Source organism: Manacus vitellinus, unplaced genomic scaffold, assembly GCF_001715985.3.
Source record: "Manacus vitellinus isolate BGI_N305 unplaced genomic scaffold, ASM171598v3 scaffold_6_pilon, whole genome shotgun sequence".
NCBI classification, from domain to species: domain Eukaryota; kingdom Metazoa; phylum Chordata; class Aves; order Passeriformes; family Pipridae; genus Manacus; species Manacus vitellinus.
The window spans coordinates 8093931-8112697 of record NW_021940750.1 but is presented as its reverse complement, the minus strand read 5'-3'; the positions used below and the strand labels follow the sequence as shown (position 1 = coordinate 8112697).

General features: G+C 43.8%; 1 protein-coding gene across 6 annotated transcripts in view; it reads right to left on the bottom strand.

Annotated features, from left to right (window-relative positions):
- Window positions 1–18767, bottom strand: part of SLC8A3 (solute carrier family 8 member A3) — a 116597-nt gene that overhangs the window by 89468 nt on the left and 8362 nt on the right. For 5 of the 6 annotated variants that reach the window (XM_018082719.1, XM_008926882.2, XM_008926921.2 and 2 more), the window contains one exon: window positions 4839–6650. In XM_018082719.1, the coding sequence (XP_017938208.1) occupies window positions 4839–6604 (1766 nt within the window). In that variant the 5' untranslated portion in view covers window positions 6605–6650. Of the gene's footprint in view, window positions 1–4838; window positions 6651–18767 lie in introns of those variants that run through there. The other variant, XM_018082721.2, reaches the window with a different exon arrangement.

Below are 18767 nucleotides of genomic sequence, written 5' to 3'. Positions count from 1 at the left end.
GGTGAGGACCGTGGTGAAGCAGGCTGTCCCCCTGCAGCCCATGGAAGAGTGACCTACGGGACAGCAGATTTGGAAGACCTATTGCCCGAGGGGTGGACTTGTCTCCCTGCACTGCTGCGGGGGGAGGAGGGAGAACATGGAAGGAAGGAGGGGTGGGTGGAAAGTGTGTTTAAGACTGTTTTATTTCTCACTCTTTAGATCTTATCCTGTTAGTAATAAATTTTAGTATTAACCCCATGTTGAGTCTGTTTTGCCTGTGTGACCTCTCCCAGCTCAGAGTGACTTTAGTGGGTACCTAGAATCTGGCCAAGGTCAACCCACAACGCCACGTATTACCAAAGTTTAGCCACACTGACTTTGCAAAGAGACTTTGCAGGCCATTAAATACTAGTGTAACACTCAACATCTCTCAACATGCAGTTCCTTCCTGAGCCACAGCAATACTCAGTGAACTATAGTCTCAGGGCAGATGGCTATGATTTTAGTAGCCTTAAGGTCCTGCATGTAACTTTGCAACCAGCAACAAAGGTTAGTTACAAAGTAGATCTCCTTGGCCTAAACCTTAACTCCATGTGACAGGGCCAAAACAAAACTTGTGACTTCATTGTCCAGCTGGCCTATCAATTAGCTACTGGTAACTTGTGTATCTTCCCAAATTTTCTAAAACAAGACATAGACAAATTTCCATATGAATTTGAAATTTTAAACAGAGAAAACAATTTAAACTGAAAAAATTTAAATTAAATTTAATGACTTGATAGAGTTGTCTTTATTATGCAAAAAGAAAATCCCTTAAAACCCAATTCATTTTTTGCTTTTGGCTCTTAATGATTTCTTTATTGCCTGGACATGATAAAGCAGCAGGGTCAATCATTCTTCTACATTTTCATACCTTGAAGAACCTAACATTTATTTACATGCAAAATCATTTAAGAGAAAAGTATTCAGTCATACTGAAAAAAAAAGTTTTGTAATTGATTGATCCTTTTAATCAACAAGAGAGCTAGGATCCCACTTCAGTTGCTTAGGTTGTATCTGACCCTCACTGGTGCAGGAGTTCGGAAATAACAGATGTATTGAAAAAGAGGCAGCATAATCAAATATTTGAGACTTGATCAATTCCCTTCTCAACAGATGACAGCACTCAAGACTACATGGCTTGATTTATAGATATCCAACACTCAAACACACCCATACACACACACACACACACACACACACACTGCATGGGACCATATTTCAGTAGTGACTGCATTGTTTCAAGCCTCCTCATCTCAGCCTGCTTTCTCTTGTGCTCCCACCCAAATGTGAGTAAGGAAACTTTGACTGTGTTAGTCTAGAAAGAATCACAGAGGCAATAAGCAAGACCCGCTGGCAGGATCCATTTCCCTCTCGTTCTTTAACACTCACATCAACTCAGCTTTTTTTTAGACCCATATATTCTAGGGAAAGCCTCTTAAAGACAACCCTGCAGTAGTTTGTTTTGTTATATCAAAGTGAAGACCTCTTCTCTATTTAGTTTCCAGGGAAAGTGCTTATCCTCAGTCCTAGGGATCTGGTAGATTGCAGTGCCTCTCCTCTAGTTTAATCTCAGGGATGCTGTGTAAACCAGTGCCTCTTGGATTAATCTAGCCATTGCCACACTTTAGGAGGCTGACCTACTACTGAATTACTTACAGACTGCCTACTGCTGCACAGTGCAAGATGGAATTTTTTAGTTCATGTGTTGGAGAACAAGCTGAGAGCATGAACTGAACCTTTTACTCTCCTCCAGTTTACACAGATCACAGATTCTTTGAGGCTGCAGTTCTGCAGAACCTTATCATACATGCACAGCCACAGTAAAGTTTAGCACTGTCTTACATGTTTGCAAGATGCTGTTAATTAATTTCCTTCCTCCATGAGCCAAAAAATCTTATCAAAGTGACTTCATGAGGAGACTGAGAAGATTAAGGCAGTGAGATGGGCATGTAAAACTCTTACACTGAGTTTTACACCAGAATGGAAACTATAGCCCAAGTTCCACCTTTCCTAAACAAGGTTCTAATCAGTGGGCTGAAGTGGGGAGTACGTAACTTTTCACTGCTTTCTGACACCCTTAGTATTGTCTACTGATCATTTTAGTCTCCCTGCTTTCCTCTCTGTTCTGCACTGGCTTAGTAGACTCTTGGTTCCCACTTCAGTGCGCAGGGGATGTCAGTACCTCACGGTGGATCTCCCTCAGTGGCAAGGCATCTAAGAAGCAGGGCCTCATCTAAGAAGCATAGCCAGACAATGCTCTGGCTATTTGGTGACCCAGTGTCTTCACACAGCCTTGTACCAAGCGATATTGTAACTCATACACTGCCCTCTGGGTCAGCAAAATGGTCCCAAACACCCTATGCACCTATCTTCCCAAACTGGGCTGAACAAATGGTTGGAATAGTAGCATTATAGGTCTGAACTCCAAATTCAGATCTAAATCACCTCAAATTTGTTTGCAGCCTAAATATTTGCTAAAAGTCATTTTTCTGCATTCAGATTTAGAAAGCAGGAAGCACAAAGCAGAAAAGGAAGAAGATATTAAACCCACCTATTACTGCTTCCAGGTTTCTACAGCTGCTACCATCTGCACCTCAGAGAAGAGCTAGCCAAATGCAGCAATTGACCTGTGTTCTCTGAATTTAAAGGCCAAGAACTGATTACTGAAAACTACCTCCACATTTCCAGACCAAAATTCCATTCCTGTAATTCCTGGAGGTGTGAATAAAGGAGTGAATAGGGAGTGAATAAAGGTATGTGCTGCCTGACATGATCTCCCTCCTTGTTAGGCTTATTAGTTTGATTAAGCACTATGTTGAGCTAGCTACGCTAATTCTAGCTTCAAAAGAAATTAATCTCTGCTAGCCACATGGTCTCCATGGCCACTGTGGCTAGTAGGCTTTGATCCCAGCAGGCTTCTGATGCAGAAGTGAAAGTCACATTAATGCATCAGCTGTCGGCACACTTGAAGCACATCACTAGTGCCTTACGTATGCTCTAGGGTATCTCTGGGTCAAAACCGACAGCATTAAGGAACCTACACATACTTGTTTTCCGGACTGTCTTCTTTTTCACTAGAGTCTGTCCCACAAGGATGCGCCTGATCCTGCTGAATGTGATTTGTTTTAACCCAAGTGAAGCAACTATATGGGTATGTTCTGACCTGTCAAATTTTTCAAAGACAAAAAGAATTCTTCCATCGGCCAGAAGATGAGAGAAAGGGAATGTAGTTTGGAGGAAGATGGCTCATGGGCTTGTTCTCTGGCATCCCAAATCTGCAGGCCTTTTACTGATGGGTCTTCTTCAAGCAAGAAAAGTCTCTTTGCTTGAAGACCTGGTTGAATCAATTACATTTTAGGTAGCCTACTCACAGGAGACTGTAATCACACATCTGACATTCTTCTTCACTTTCTTTAGAGAAATCAGCTTGCGGCTCAATTAATAAGACTAACCTGCATGGCCCATCTCCCTGAAAAAGGCCAGATGAGAACAGCTGATCCCCTTCCATCTCTGACAGTGGCTGAAGTCAGCCAATCAGAAGCTTCTCTTCCTTTAATAGGAAGAACATGTACTTATAATCAAGCATCAGGGCAGTGGATATTAGCTGGATTAAATGGTTTAGTGGGCTAAGGCAGCAGGTGCTACTGAATTAGGGTATCCCTACTCTATAGTACTTAATATATTAACATCCTTCTGGGTACTGTATTGGGAGGCTTGGTACAAAGACTTCCTTTCTCTGATGCCAGATGCAAGTCTGCACAAATCTTCCTGTGATGGGTCAAGTGATTAGGTTTTAACAAAAGGAACCTAGGCACTTAACACTAGGGAGTTTTAGCACCAGGCTCATACCCTTCTCCCTCTCCCTACTCAGGTAAGGGATTTTTCTCATTTCTCCCTAAAGTTAACAGCAGGTACTTAGAGCAAATAGACATTATTGCCTCTCTGGTCTTTATTACTTCCTAGCTTAGTATCGGCTACTTTGTACGCAATAAAAAAAGCTGAATTAATAGGATGCTACTTCCCTTCCTTATTCTGTATGAAAACACTGGGTCATGAAGCCACATGGACAGGCTGTGATCTGCAGTGCTTCAGAGCATTATTGCCATTTGCCACGGTATTTGATAAGGGGAAAAAACACAGGTAGTAAATGAACAGACATAGAAAAATCATAGAGAAGGTGATGTGGGGAATATGGGTGGACCATAGGGACATAAAGGCTGGAAGGATTTCAAGTCCAGCAGAATAGCTTGCAGCTGTGCCTATGCTCTAAATTAGCTGCCCCATGGATCTGACTGTCGCACAGGCAAGCCTAGAGACACAGGTATGATGCGCTGCTCCTTTGAAAATAAAGCCCCATGTCTACTGAGCAGCACTTGCTTGCCTAGGAATAACTGTTGTGAACCTTTCATCTAGGGATTGCAAAAAACTCCTGTGAGCTCTATGTTTGGAGTTTAAAAAGAGGCTTTCCCGTATTCGCCTAGCCAAGTAAAACCTCATCCTTTTCCTTCTCTCTCTATCTTAACTCTCCATTAGCCCTTAGCTTTAGTACAGGACCTCAGAGAATGATACATTTTCCTCCTATCCCCTGGCCCCCAGTATTTCTAAGCCTCAATTTGTCATTCCCAAGAGGGAATGGACAAGAGCTTTGAGCTCTTAAATCCTGCTGTTGGTTCTTGCCTGAAAGAGGTAAGTAGGGAAACTGATGGAAAAGTGAAGAAAGGAGCCTGTCCCTCGTCAGCATTCACCTGTAACGGATGCAAAATGTGGGGTTAAACACCAGAACTAGACCCAGGAACAGAAATGAATGGGGTACTTACACAGTTTCATCATTCTTGAACTCCAACTCCCCGTAAGTGTCTTCAAAGTCTTCTCCACCTCCTTTCGCTGTCCCTTCTACTGTCCTAAATGGCACTATGACTGTACCGCGAGCACCTGATGTCCTTAGGACTTTGACTTCCATCACACCGATGCTCTCACTGACATGTATAATGTCACACTCAAATGTGAAGATGCCAGCATGGTCATCATCCAGGATAGTCACTGTGGCCACACAAGGAGACGCCAGTATGGCCTTTGGGTATGGGGAGTTATTGAGCTCTGGAGGTTCCTCACTCTCCACCACACGGAGATTACTGAGCCGCACAAAGAAATGCTCATCTTCCTCAAATATGTCATCATCAATAATGCCCACTGAGAACTCCTTCTGGGTCTCCCCTGATTTCAAGACAACAGTCCCCTCTGTGAACTCATAGTCAGCACCAGCATTGGCAGAGCCATCCTCTGTTTTATAGTCCACGTAGATGGTCTTGGATATGTCCCCTCCTTTCCGCACCACTGTCAGGAGAACGGCACCACAGTTCTCAAGACACTGGTAGGAGCATGGGTCAAAATAAATTTTGGAGATGAATTCCTCAGGTTCCTCTGGCCGCACCTCATGTAAGCTGGTGCTTTTCTTGGCTTGCTCAGCTGCATGCTTTTTCAAAATATTGCCAGCTCCCGTCATCATTCTGGTTGCTTGAATGCGATAAAAGGCTCTGCTCTTTTGCTGATGAGACAACGCATAGTAGTTAGCCATCTCCACCAGCTGGTCCAAGTCCTTTTCTGGGTGCTTTTGCTTCAGGTCCTTAAGGATCCGGATCATCTCTTTGCGAGATTCATCCACCTCCTTCCCCTCCACAGTCACTAAGTTCCCATCTAAAAAGTGGGAGTTCATCATCTTGCCATCCATTTCAATTCCCTTAGGGTGATCACCTTCTGATTCTATGATAATGCCCCTGTGCTTGTCAGTACGGTACTTTTTGTGCATATACTTATAGAAAAGCAGACGTCTATCTGCTATCCAGGCCAGAACAACACAAAGTGGAAAGAAGAAAAGTGTGAGCAGGCCTTCCCAAACCTGAACCACACCTGGAGAGAAGACAGCAAGGATCATGTACAACCAGATGTAAGCAAAGATGCTCCATGCAGCTGTGACAAAGAAAACCCTCAGGTGTTTTATCTTTCTGGTTTCCCCATCAGGGATCACATAGACACAGATGGCAATGATGATAAACATATTGAAAGCTGCGCTGCCAACAACTGTAGACGGCCCCAGGTCTCCAGCTATGAATCCGTGCCCACACACTTCTATCAGAGACAAGAGGATCTCAGGAGCAGAGGAGCCCAGAGCCATGAGGGTTAAGTTGGAAACAGTTTCATTCCAAATCCGAATGGTGGTCGTTGTGGTCTCTCCATTTGGTTTCTTAATAGTTATTTCTTTCTCCTGAGATGTAATGACCTCTATAGATGCCATGAAACGATCTGCAATGATGGAGACTCCAAGGAACATGTAGATCAGTGCTACAAAGTATACGATAACACGGGCAATTTTGTCCCCAAGGGATGGGTTTTCTGGGTACCATATTGGCAGGATAACACCCTCCTTGCAGTCAAAAGATCCTGAACACGAGCTGTTTTGTACTGAACTGGTTGAGTCTCCCGTCAGGCCAGCATCCACCTGCAAACCATGCAAAAACAGCACAAAAGTAACCAGCCCAAAATGGAGGAAGGCCGAGGTGACAGGCTGCAAGCTTAACCACGCCATACACAAGATGCAGCTTCCACTGCGTAGATCCAAAAAGGCCGAGAACCTGAAACAAACAAAACAGAGAGGAGGGAGGGAAGCATGAGAGAGAAGGAAGATGCAAAATTTACCCAAACACACTTCAGTATCTCACCACTGAAGAGTACTGGTAGAGATGCATGGGTTGTCTCTCTGTCACTTTGAAGAAGGTAATTAGCAGGGACTCTAACAAACTGCAGCATTTACATGCCCTGCAGATGAAGATCAATTGCTAGAAAAGTAATTCAGAGGAAAAGTGTATATATATATATAAAATAGCCCATTCTTGACCTACAACATGTGCAACAGGAGAACTGAGTGCTCAGCTGCCACTCACCTAGTGATGCCATGGGGTTCCACAGCACATAGCACTTCAACTCAGTACAAGAACCCAAATTTAAGGGCTCCCATGCCTCACGACACAGGGAATAAAACAAGTCAAGCAATCATTAGCAACACAAAAAGCAACTTTTAAGGTCAATGAGCAATCTCCAAATGAAGTCCATTTTAGGATATAATTCAGTTATAAATTATGGAGTACCTTAGTGGCCAAATCATCCCTACAGCCAGCCCCTCCTAATAGCTGCAGAGTCTCCAGAAGGGCCCTAGGGCTCCCACAAGCTTCTGAGACACAGGGCCTCCATTTTCAGAGGTAAAGATATCATCCCAGAAATAGGGGAGAGGACTCATGCTTGGCAAAGGCCATTTTTCACTAGCCTTTCTTCTGTGATCTGGATGGTCACATTTTACGTCAATAATCCTGTTTTTAAATAGTCACAGAAACCTACAAAACCAGTACAGTTAGAAAAAGTGGTGCTCATAAACTCAGACAGAGCAAAATGCAGGTACCCACCAACATTCCCTCTGCATCCCTAAGAAACTGATATATATTAAAATATCTTCTACAATGAAAGTAATCTCTAACCTAAAATACCATATAAAAACAATGGATCTGATCAATGTATCACATAGATTTGGCATATCACTGCCCAACAATACCTTCTATTACTTACAGACTACATTGCTGCAGGGCTTGCACTGCTTAAAATTGGATTCTGAACCCTTCATATTGTCACGGATCACACTATCCTCCTTCCTTCCTAACAGACCCCTGGAAGAATTTGGTCTCAGGCTTAACCAACAAATCACATTTGTGAGCCCAGACACAGGCAAGTATCTCACAGGAAACATCAAACTTAATAGCAGTATTATCTACAGCACTTGGAAGGTTCAAAAGCCTTAACTCCCACTAACTTTCATTGTGGTTTGTGCTGCCAAATGAGCAGGCCTGGGATTCATTTCCCCTACTGTAACTATCTAAATCTTGGGCAGCAAGTCAAAGTCACTTAGGCTCCCGTTGTAGTCAGCGGAAAGAGACAGTAATTTCCAGGGGACAATCCTTCCTGTCCCATCCTGTTCTGACACAAAAGATGTATTTAAAACACACATCTCCAGAAGGGATTATGTCCCTTCCCACCTCTCGCCATGGTCTCAAGAGGGTGCCTAGTCAGTCAGTTTAGAGTAGATGCCTAACCTTCAGATGGCAGCAGTTCAAAGAGTTGAACTGACCCCTAAACACTTGAGGAGACTCCCCCCTCCCTCCCTTGCACTGTAAATATTCCAGGCAACATTACTCTGTTATCAGCATTAACAAATGCATCTCAAATGGCTATTTTATCATCATGTTGTGTCACTCGCCTATTTCCAAAAGCAGGTGCAATCTTCCCGATATCAACAAAAACCGTTTTCAACTTTCAGATAAAAATCTATAAAGACAAGCAAAAAAGGAAGGAAAGCGTGAACAAGCAAATGAACAAAACTGCTCCTGACAAAGCACAGCAGAGGGGAGAGAATTGATTATGCCGTATCAGGATCACAAATCCATGTCTGACACCCTTGATATTAAAAAACAATATAGTTCTTCATGCTATGTAGGCTAATTCAGAAGAGCAAGATTCTCCCACGTTTGCCTACATACCTGCTCACTCCAATGCCTACTTATCTATCTGCCTGTCTTCCTTAGCCCCAGTGCCTGATCGAGCTCCCAGGGACCAGAGGGACCTCAGCCCCAGCGGGGGCTGTTAGAGACCCCAGCCCCAGCTCCAGCCTTGAAGTTTTGTAAAATGCCCCACTGCCTGCAGAGAGTCACAGGGAGGACTCAGCTAACCAGCACATACGAACTGGGTTCCATTTGATGTTCCCATTTTGTCCTCCCTCCCTCTCCACATGGTATTTTACCAGATTTCTAGCTGCAGGATGCTGGGAAATCCCTGAGAAAGAGGCAGTGAACATGTGCAGAGTGACTACAAGCAGCAAGCCCAAGATCTCTGGGCTGCAAGGTAGATGTGTGCACGTTCACAGCAAAGATGACACATTCCAGGTGCCTCTGATGCAAGGTGCACGCAGAGACCAACTATACAAGCACAGTAGCTCCAAAAATACCCCGGGCACATCAGATCATCCTTATCCATACTATGATTGCTGGCAGGTATCCACCAACCTCTTGACACTTCCAGCTCCCAGCTCCTACCTAACTGTACCACAGCCAGTAGCTGCTGTGTCTTCCAAGTTCAGCCATGTAGAAATGGCTGACAGAAAGACAGGAGGAATTTCAAAAACATCTACATGACTCAAGCACCTAAATTTGGTTTCAAAAATGACTTAGGAGTCTAAGTATCACTTAAATTCAGAGCCTTGTCTAGGAATAGTTCAATGACTAAATTGCCCTCTGAAATAAATCACTGCTACTACCAATCTCCTTCTCTGTGGGACAAACAACTTCTGTAATTAACACTATCTGTCTAACTTCTCTAATGCCATGATGGTTTTTATTGCTAGGCATTTCTCAACACACTCCAGGACCTTGTCAGTCCTGCTTAAATTTTTAATTTAATTCTAAGTAGAGGGTAATTTCACTATTTGTCAAATGAATAGTATATTATTTCAAAGACGATCTCTACCAGGGTAGCCTCTGTTTATGTGTTTGGACCTCTAAACTCAGGCTATGTGTTGTAGACTAAAATCTCAGAATTTGGGAATATTTTTCTTCACTGGTTTTCACTTGCTTTGACAAACATTTTAACGTTAAGTGGAGGCCACAATCACTTTTCTAAAATGATATAGTAATGACCCAATCCTGCAATTCTTTGTCACAGGTAAAACTCCCCAGGGACTTTATCCACACACATGCTGTTTAATACAATCTTAATATGTGGTCATTAGCAACCTAACCAATCTGAAAAATACAGTGAAGCATTCTTGTGGTCATTCCCCCTTGAGAACTGCTGCAAAAATGACTTATAACAGAATAAAAGTATCAAATTTTAAAACTGCTCTTAATAAAACATTGAGGTAACAGTTTAACACTCAGGTAACAGAAGGCAGAAGAGTTAAAACTCACTCTGTAGCTCTAAGTCAGCAAGGTTATTTATCCAAGGTGAAAGTTCTCCCTCAAATATAACTACTAAACACAGCCAAGAGATCACTGGAGGGGATCTACGTAGTCTGGCCTGGCTCTGGCCAGTAGACACATCCCCCAGTAGACACATCTGTGCAGTAGACACATCCCCCATCTCTCCTCTAAGTAGCGGCATTAATTTCAGCAGGGCTGCTTGTGTCAAGAGCCCTCCTTCAGCATGAGTCCTGCTCTGAGGACCAAGCCTACAGGCAGGCTTGCAGCTCAGTCCTGAGCCCTAGTCACTCAGGAGGCACCACAGTGTCACTTTTCTGGCACGAGTGTGACAAAACACATCCACATCTGGCACAGTGAGGTGTCATTCCAGCAACATCACTGCGGGATGCAAACAACAGGAGGCTGCAGCAGCAGTGGGAAGTCAGTTGATGCTGGATGATCTTCAGCTTTATACCATGAGGACCATAACTTCCACTACCTCTTTGCTATCGGACATAATTTTCTGCTCAGTATTGGTAGTGAGGGGACCAGATAGTATCACCTATCTGGTAGAAGTTCAAAGCAATCAATCAATGCAAAGGAGAGACAAAATGCTGCAAGCATCACTGCACCAGAATGAGCTAGCATTCAATATCAAGGCTCTGGGAAGACACATGGTAGTTATTTTAGCAGAGGGAACTCCTTCTTCTACAAGAGTTTACCATGGCCACATGATCCATAAATGCATAAATAGAACCCATAAATAGAAAGATCAGTTCTTGAAATACTTCTGAAGACAGTCCAAAAAGTAGCATGGACCGTGCTTGTCACAATTAAGGTTCCTTCCAACCCAAACCATTCTATGGTTCTACGATACAATTCTATGACGTTTTATAATAGCTGAGTTTCAGAAGACTGATAGTTTGACTGCTATGGACCTATATGAGGCAGAAAGCTGGGAAGGCTATACTGATGCCTTATAATTTAGCTTTTTATACACAGCTTCTCACATGACTCTAAAGGCAAGGATATTTTCAAAAGGAAGCATTTATAAGAAATCAAATCAAGATGCAACATAACACAAAGATGGCTGATAACACATAATCGCCGCACACCAAATTCCCAAGATCACTGTTCATTAAATACAAAACTAAAGGCAACACCCTAAGTCCCTATTAATTTCTAATTTGGGCAAAATTCACCTTAAACCATCACAAAAGCCTTCGGATTTGAACTGAAATAAGATTAGGTTTTCTGGCACTTCCCTCTCCTTCCCCTCTCCCTCCCATCTCCCAAATAAATGAGACACGGGAGTACATCTGTGGCCATACATCCTCTCTTCCCTGACTCTAGACCAGCCAGGAAAGGCTGCTGATTAGATCTCAGCACAGGGTGAGCCTCATTCAGGCGTGGGTGCTGCACAGGGGCCAGACAGAGATATCTCAAGATGAAGATGCACTTGACAAGCATCTGTCCCAGAACAGAGAGGATACAGCATTGCTATTAATGTTGCCTTATAGCCCTGCTCCAAAGCTGGGGGAGACAGAAATAAGGTTCAGCTTAATAACATGACTTCACACTCCTCAGCTCCAAAGCACATAAAAGCTTTTTGATTTGAGCACACTGGGTTTTTTACAAATATGAGCAAAACTTGAAACTATAGCCTTTCTGCCAAAGAACATACATAACTGAGTTTTCACAGAAGAGGTATTATATACCTAATTCACGCTCCTCCCTCACCTGAAATAAAAGCACAGCAAAATATTTAATAAAAAACAAAGCATATTTTTTGATTGTTTCCATTCAAATGCTATTGAACCCCTTGCTCATCACTACAAGAGTAGTATCCAGAGTACAAGTTAAGATTTACGTGCAAGCCAAAAGCCAGAGCAGTGTCATTAGATCCACTTTGTCTGACAAATGCAAATTTCCAGTACAGACCAGGCCTTAAATCATCAGACTGATGGCACAAGCCTACCTGAAATGAGCACAACCAAGGACCCCAAGCTGACTTTACACAGGTTATGACACAGCAATAGGTAGTTTAGCTCTGTACTACTGCACCAGCTAGATTTTATGAGGAAAAAAGCACCATAACTCATGTTTAAGCCATACCAGATTCCCCCCCGTTTGGCTTGATGGAAAAGATATAGCGGGGAGCTGTAAGTGTGCTCTGCACTTCATAGTAAACATGCCAAAACCCAAAATTAACTGCCTACGAATTAATCCCCCCTGGTATGTGTCATGAAGAGCCTTTCTTTTCTCTCAAGACCATGCAAAAAGCTACCGTAAAAAAAGCTACTGGCTCCCGTAGCAAGTCTTTTAATATTTACAAGCTGGTGTCTCTACTAATTTGAGCAGTACCTACCATTCTAGCGTGGTAAATGGGTGTTAATTGACATAATGACTCAAGTCTACTAATTCCTTTTAAAAGTGCTGCAGTGATGGGACCTGGTTATATCCGGTGATCCCAGGGGCTGGCCCAAACGGAGTACAAGTCTGTGTATGGCTAGGAGCACCCTCCAAACACTCAACTCACCCTGGGAACCGATCCATGCTGGGTTTTTTGTATTTTAGTATCCATGATGCTCCTGAAGAAGCAGTGGCATAAATAGCTAACCCATAAAGATGCCTGTACTTAATTGTCCTCTTCCGCACCAACTGCACTTGACTGGCCAGGCATTTTATTTCCTTGCTCTCACTTCAGCTGAAAAATATCTGTATAGGATAGACAGCTATAGGGATATAGGAGCTGCAGATAATGCTCTGTGCACAGACACGTATAGGAGGTGGCAAACACTGCAGAAAGCCTTCAGTGGGCAATCACAGCCCCATCCTTATTTATGGTGTGGGCTAGCTCAGCCACGGTGTGTTTGCTCTTCCATTCCCCATACATATCCCTATTCTGAGATTCCTCAGCCTGAGAGACAGCAAGAGTTACTCTTTTCTACTTTTTTTCCTGCCAGAACCATACCTTTTTCACATTCAAAAAACAAAACCTGGTATTTAGGCTGACCTACAGATTAGCAGTGGGCATCCTCCTGCTTAAAAGGAAGTACTATCTGCTCTGATATAGATGAGGGTTTTTCTTTTCATGAGTATTACACAATCTTGCCGTTGTTTTTCCAGTACCTAAAAATGGGCAGTTCACATAGGGATCTCTGCAGGCTATCTAATTCAACCCCCCAGCTCACGCAGGGCCACCTACAGTCAGTTGCCCAGGACCACATCCAGTTGGTTTTTGAATATATTCAAAAATATATCTGAGGATATTGAAGGACAGAGGATGAAGTCTCCACAACCTCTTGGGGTAACCTGTGCCGGTGCTCAGTCATCTGCACAGTAAAATAATAAGAAAGCAGAGTTATGGGGTCCAGGACTGCTTGTGACCGCCACACCCAGTGTTGGAGCGTGGGAAGCCAGAGCAAACCCACCACGTGTACAAACTGCACTAGAAGCTCACTGCAGTCCATTGGTGGCAAACGTGTATTTGGCAAAAAGTCGCTGTCGTGACCTTTTAGAAGTCACTTGGAAGCCTCCATTGCAAGTTTAGAAGCAGATCTCCAAACATCAGTCCTTTAAACACATTTAGAGGAACTTCTAGACACTATTAAAGTCTTTATGTGCTTGTATTCCAGTGCACATGTGAATACACCATTCTTCACAGTATGAACAACCCCAAACTGAGAGGGCAGGTACTTCCAAGCACAATCTCCAGACCACTGATTTTACGCCCATAATGTGAAAGGCCCAGCGAAGAGGCTGAAAGTCCTTCCTTTAGGTTTAGGAGGCTGAGAGAAATACAGCAGTTATATATGGAGTTACTTGGGTCACCCATTCAGTGGTTCCCTGGCCTCTTCCATGGACTACGGCTGTTGGAGACAACCTGGAGTACCTGACAACACATGGGGTTGGAACAGGCACTGGTTTCTCTGTTGCAGCCTTTCAAGGCACTGGTTTTCATCACTTTCTCTCTTGCTGGTTTATAAAGAGCAGAAAAGACCATTTGAGGAACAATGGGGGAAGGGGAAAAAAATTTCAGCAGTGTGAGGAAAACTTCTTGTCAGTACATTTTATGTACTGCCCGTGGCAGCACGCAGGGTGTGTTATTTACTGCTCCTGCTTCACAGACATATTATACTGCTGGTTCAGGTGCCACCATCAGAGTGCAACTTATCACCTAGTGACTCACAGCATCCTACAGATGACAGCGGCAACTCGTGACATTCCTTTAGCACTCTGGTGGCAGATCTAAAACTGTTACAATTAAAGACCCTGGGGTTTGTTGTCATCAGTGCGTTTGTGCTGCAGAGCCTGTAGTTATGTGCACGCAGAGGCACACTAAATGGTAAATAAGAAGAGAAGTGTTGTAGTTATATCTCATTCTCTTTAGATCCAGAGCTAGGTAAGAAAAACAGAAGTTTTCTGACAGAAAACACTCATTTGAGGCAAACTAAACAAATCATGTGATGTGCTGGATTTGATGCAACAAGTAGCTAGGCAATGAGCCCTTCCCTGGCTGGCTGGTGGGCTCCTGGGACAGCCATCAGCCAGCCATGCTGGATGCTAACCCCAGCAGCTGGGGCACACAGTGCTCCAATCCTCCAGAACAGCCTGTTTATTTCTTAACTTCTCCTTCAAGGAAATATAAAAACAAAATTTCTGATCCTTTTTTTGTCTATACACAGCAAAAAAGGCAAAAGAAGCAAATGGGGCAGTGGGAGAATGGCAGAAAACATAGATGGGAGAGGAGGAGGAGAAGGCTACACTTCAGAAATCATCTTTATCACTGCAGCAAAAACAAGTGGTTGTTGTTCATCATGTTAGACTGACAGGAAAGGCCCTTACTTAGCCCAATTAGCACAGGTTTCACTCATTTCACAGTAAGTTAGACCACAGACAGAAGAGTTGTCTTGTCCATGCCTCAGGGACTGCCACTGCATTGTTCCCCTTGTGAACATTATTTCCTAGTGCTTTGTCCAGCTCAGTTTTAAATCATCCAAGTGATATTTCCACAACTTCCCATAGACACTCTGCCATGATGTAATTTATCTTGGAGGTTTTAGCCGTCTTCCTTATATTTAGGATGAAATTAGAAAAATTTATGATGCTAGTTCTCATTATTGTGTCCTTGGAGCACTCTCAACCATTCTCCTCCCTGTCTGAGATTTACATGCTTCAGATACTTGTAAATAGCTGTTCTCCTCCACAGCTTTTCTTTGGCCAAAGCACACAAATTTATTTTAATCTTTATAAATTAGCCCAAGCTGCCCTTTAATCATTTATCTTCATCTTCTCTTAGTTCTCCATCTTCGAGGCGGTCAGAAGCAGACGGGTATCTGCGAGAGACATAGCTCAGTGCCTGCTCCCACCAAAACCAGCAGCAGACCTGCTCTCTTTGGAGCAGGAATGCCGTGCCTGGATAGGGAAGACTGGCCTCTAAGCTCTACTGCACAGGAGGTTTCATCAGATACCAGACTGCTACAAAGGTTAAATCAAGATTGATATACAGAAGCTCACTGTGTTGCTCACTTTTGAAGGTCTCTCCACCCATTTGCTGTGTCCCCAGCACAGTGGGGCTGGCATGAGGAGCGCTGTGCTGCTGACTGGCATGTGTGGAACGAAAGCAGAGATTTCCAGAGTTTCAGCCAAAAAGTCAGGGTCTCCAGATGAGACGAGGGAAATACACTGTAACACGCCCACTGCTTTTGCAGATCTGAGCACAGCAGGAGGCATGAAAAATGCACTGAGCTACGGGTTATCCTCAAAATACCTCCCACTTCACTTGGAAGGTGCCAAAACCTGTAAATTCACTCAAATTGAATACAGTTATCAAATAAGATTCCACACAGCACCCTCACCCTGTACTGCCATATATCCCCATGTCTCTCTTATTGACAATTTAGATATCTTAATCCTTTGCTGTTTTTTCAGCTGCTAATTCTGCAACTGCTTTAAAAAAATAACTCCTCGCATCCACCATGATTAATTCATTCTTCATAAGTCCAGGCTGTTTATTGCTCTTTGTTCATTTATGCACTAGTTGTTTACAGATTCTCTTTTAATATTAGCTCTGTTATTTGCTAGAGACTCAAGTCATATTTACCATATGGTAATTGCAGAGATGACATGGACAACAAACAGTGGAAGCTGAGCTGCTACAGCAATTACAGTAAGTGGCAGCAGTCTCCAGGCTATCTACTGCCCCACCTTCATTTCTTCTCTCCCCACCCTCTGACGGCTTTCCTGTGGGCCGTATAAAGCCATATGCCACTCTGATCTCTATACCAAAGACAAGTGGAGATTTGTTCTTTGCTACAGCATTATCAGACAGGTTAATTCACTTTTTTCCTTTCAGTTTGTGTCCCAGCTGCAGGTCTGCTCTCCCTGGCTGGCTGCCCCAGTAATCTGAAATATTGTCTGAACCTAGACACCCTCAATACCCACTGTTACAACAGAACTAAATTCCTTCTTTGCCTCACTCATGGTCCCCATGTGTTTCAGATATTTCACTGAAGGAGTTGCGAAGGACCAGATTTCAAAGGCTGGTTAGAAGCTTAAAGGATCAGCTCTTTTTAACCCACTTGGACACCTGGACCTCATTGAAATCACAGATTTTTCACCGGACACCTAAGCACGATTTTAAAGTCCTGTAGAAAACCAAACAGGTGACTATGAGAGGCTACTGCTGTTTTCTCCAAAGAAAGACCTGAGTTTATTTCTTGATTCCTGCCAAGAGCACCAGGCAGGTCCCACCCACACAGATGTCATAGGGCTAAGTCAGGTAAATATGTGACTTGATCCTTCAAGAAGATTCAAAAAATCAAGATTACCTATATGTGTATCAACCTGGGGGCACTGCATACAAAAAAGGCACCTTGTCCGAAAAGGATGAGACTCCTCCCTTGCCATTTCTAACATGCTCCCAATTCCCAGCAGTCAGCACGTCTTAACTTAGATACCAGTGCAGAACACTTGAAAACTGGATGCAGGGCATCATGTATCAGAAGAATTTTCTAGTAAAGTATATTATAATCATACTGCTGTTTATCTCCAAAGTGGAAGAAATAGCATTTTCATTGTATTCAGAGCACTACTTACACCAGCTTCCCTCCCTTGACCCTCCCCTCCAAGAGTCTCCTTTTACACAAAGTCATCTTCAAAATGACAACTATCTTTCTAGCCCAGTCGACTTGCATCCCATCAGCTGAAGGCTGGCAAGAGAGAAGAGAGAGAAGGCCCTTAGGACCAGATTTTCTCTGCTGTAAATCAGCATAGGTCCTATGAGCCCAAGTCAGCAGAACCAGTTTATTCTACTGAAAGTGCTGCCTGAGGAACTCTGGCAACATTTCATATAACAGAAACGTCCAAAATGAAAGCTTCATCTATTTCCTCTTCACAACCTGAATCACACAGCAGCTGAGGGGCATCTTTGTGCTTCCTCCACATCAACTGTATTCCTGTCCATCCTGCCCAGGTTCCTCCCTCCTCCCAGTGCTCCATGCTGGCCCCAGATTTGCTACAACTAGTCCTGCCAACAGAAGCATCAGCTGAGTCATGAGAGATGACCACATCAGCCAAATGCACTAAAACCAAACAAGGGAAGAAGAAAATTCTCTTTCCCCCCCAGTCCCAGACCCCAGCAAACATGGCTTGGAGTCTCTCTCCTCCACCATGCGCCCACTGTCACCTTGGATCAGCACAAGAAGTGCCTCATCCTGAAGGTAAAATGACAGGAGTAACTGGCTTCATGTATGTGCTTGGATAACATACTCATCCCACGCAGCCACCCACTGTATGATCTGTGTAAGCCATCAAAGCAAAAAGAGATGACAGCTTCAATACTGCCACTGAGGGGCACAGCCTCCGTTATGGATGCTAGCAGTCCCACATCTCCATCAGTTTTACTCAGGAGCTCGAGTCCCCTTCAGGGGCAGCAGAAATTATCTCTTCATCCATTTCTGCAAAGAAAAGATTAAAACTGGGATGCGCTTAATTTGCTTTGAAGTCCAAATCTCTCCTAAGTTACAGCTAAGGCAAGAAAATTGCAGGGTCCCGCTCTTACTGCAGGTTTCAATGGAGCAACAGCTAAGGTGGTAATAAACAGCCTGTTTTCACACCCTTACTCCACACTCACTCCCTACCCTCTCCTCCCCCAGCCCAGAAAGCCTCTCATGCCCAGCCATGTTTCTGTGGTGGTGCTGTGAACTCAGCTCTTCCTGACACTGCTGATGACAGTAACTCCTGTCATCTGGGAAACGTGTCACAAGTGACAGAAAAACGCTTTGCCAAAACAGGAGCAACAGTCCCCAAACACCAGCAAGTGAGGAGCAACGTGATAGGAAGTGTTATCCCAGGCAGAGCCACCATTACTATTGCATTCAGGTCAGTGACTCAAATAGGTAAAAGAACAAGCACAAAAGGTCTTCAACAAAATGATGGTCACTTTTCAAGACTAGCGAAGCCTTGAAATGAATCCATTCTACAGTGGAAGCTCACTGACCAGACAAATGAGTAAAAATGGGTAGTCAAAGAATTTGAGCCCCATATCATAAAAACCCTTCACTCTGCAGTAATCCTCCCTCTGCCCTTTCTCCATGCCCTCTGCTCTCCCCACAGATACACATGCAAACACTTCTGTGATCCTTCCCCGAAGCCTCCTCCGACAGCACCCCTGTGGTTCTTCCCAAATGTGGCTATCAAGACCACCACCCCTTTGTCCAAGGTTATTGCAGCCAGCCCACCGTGCTTGGT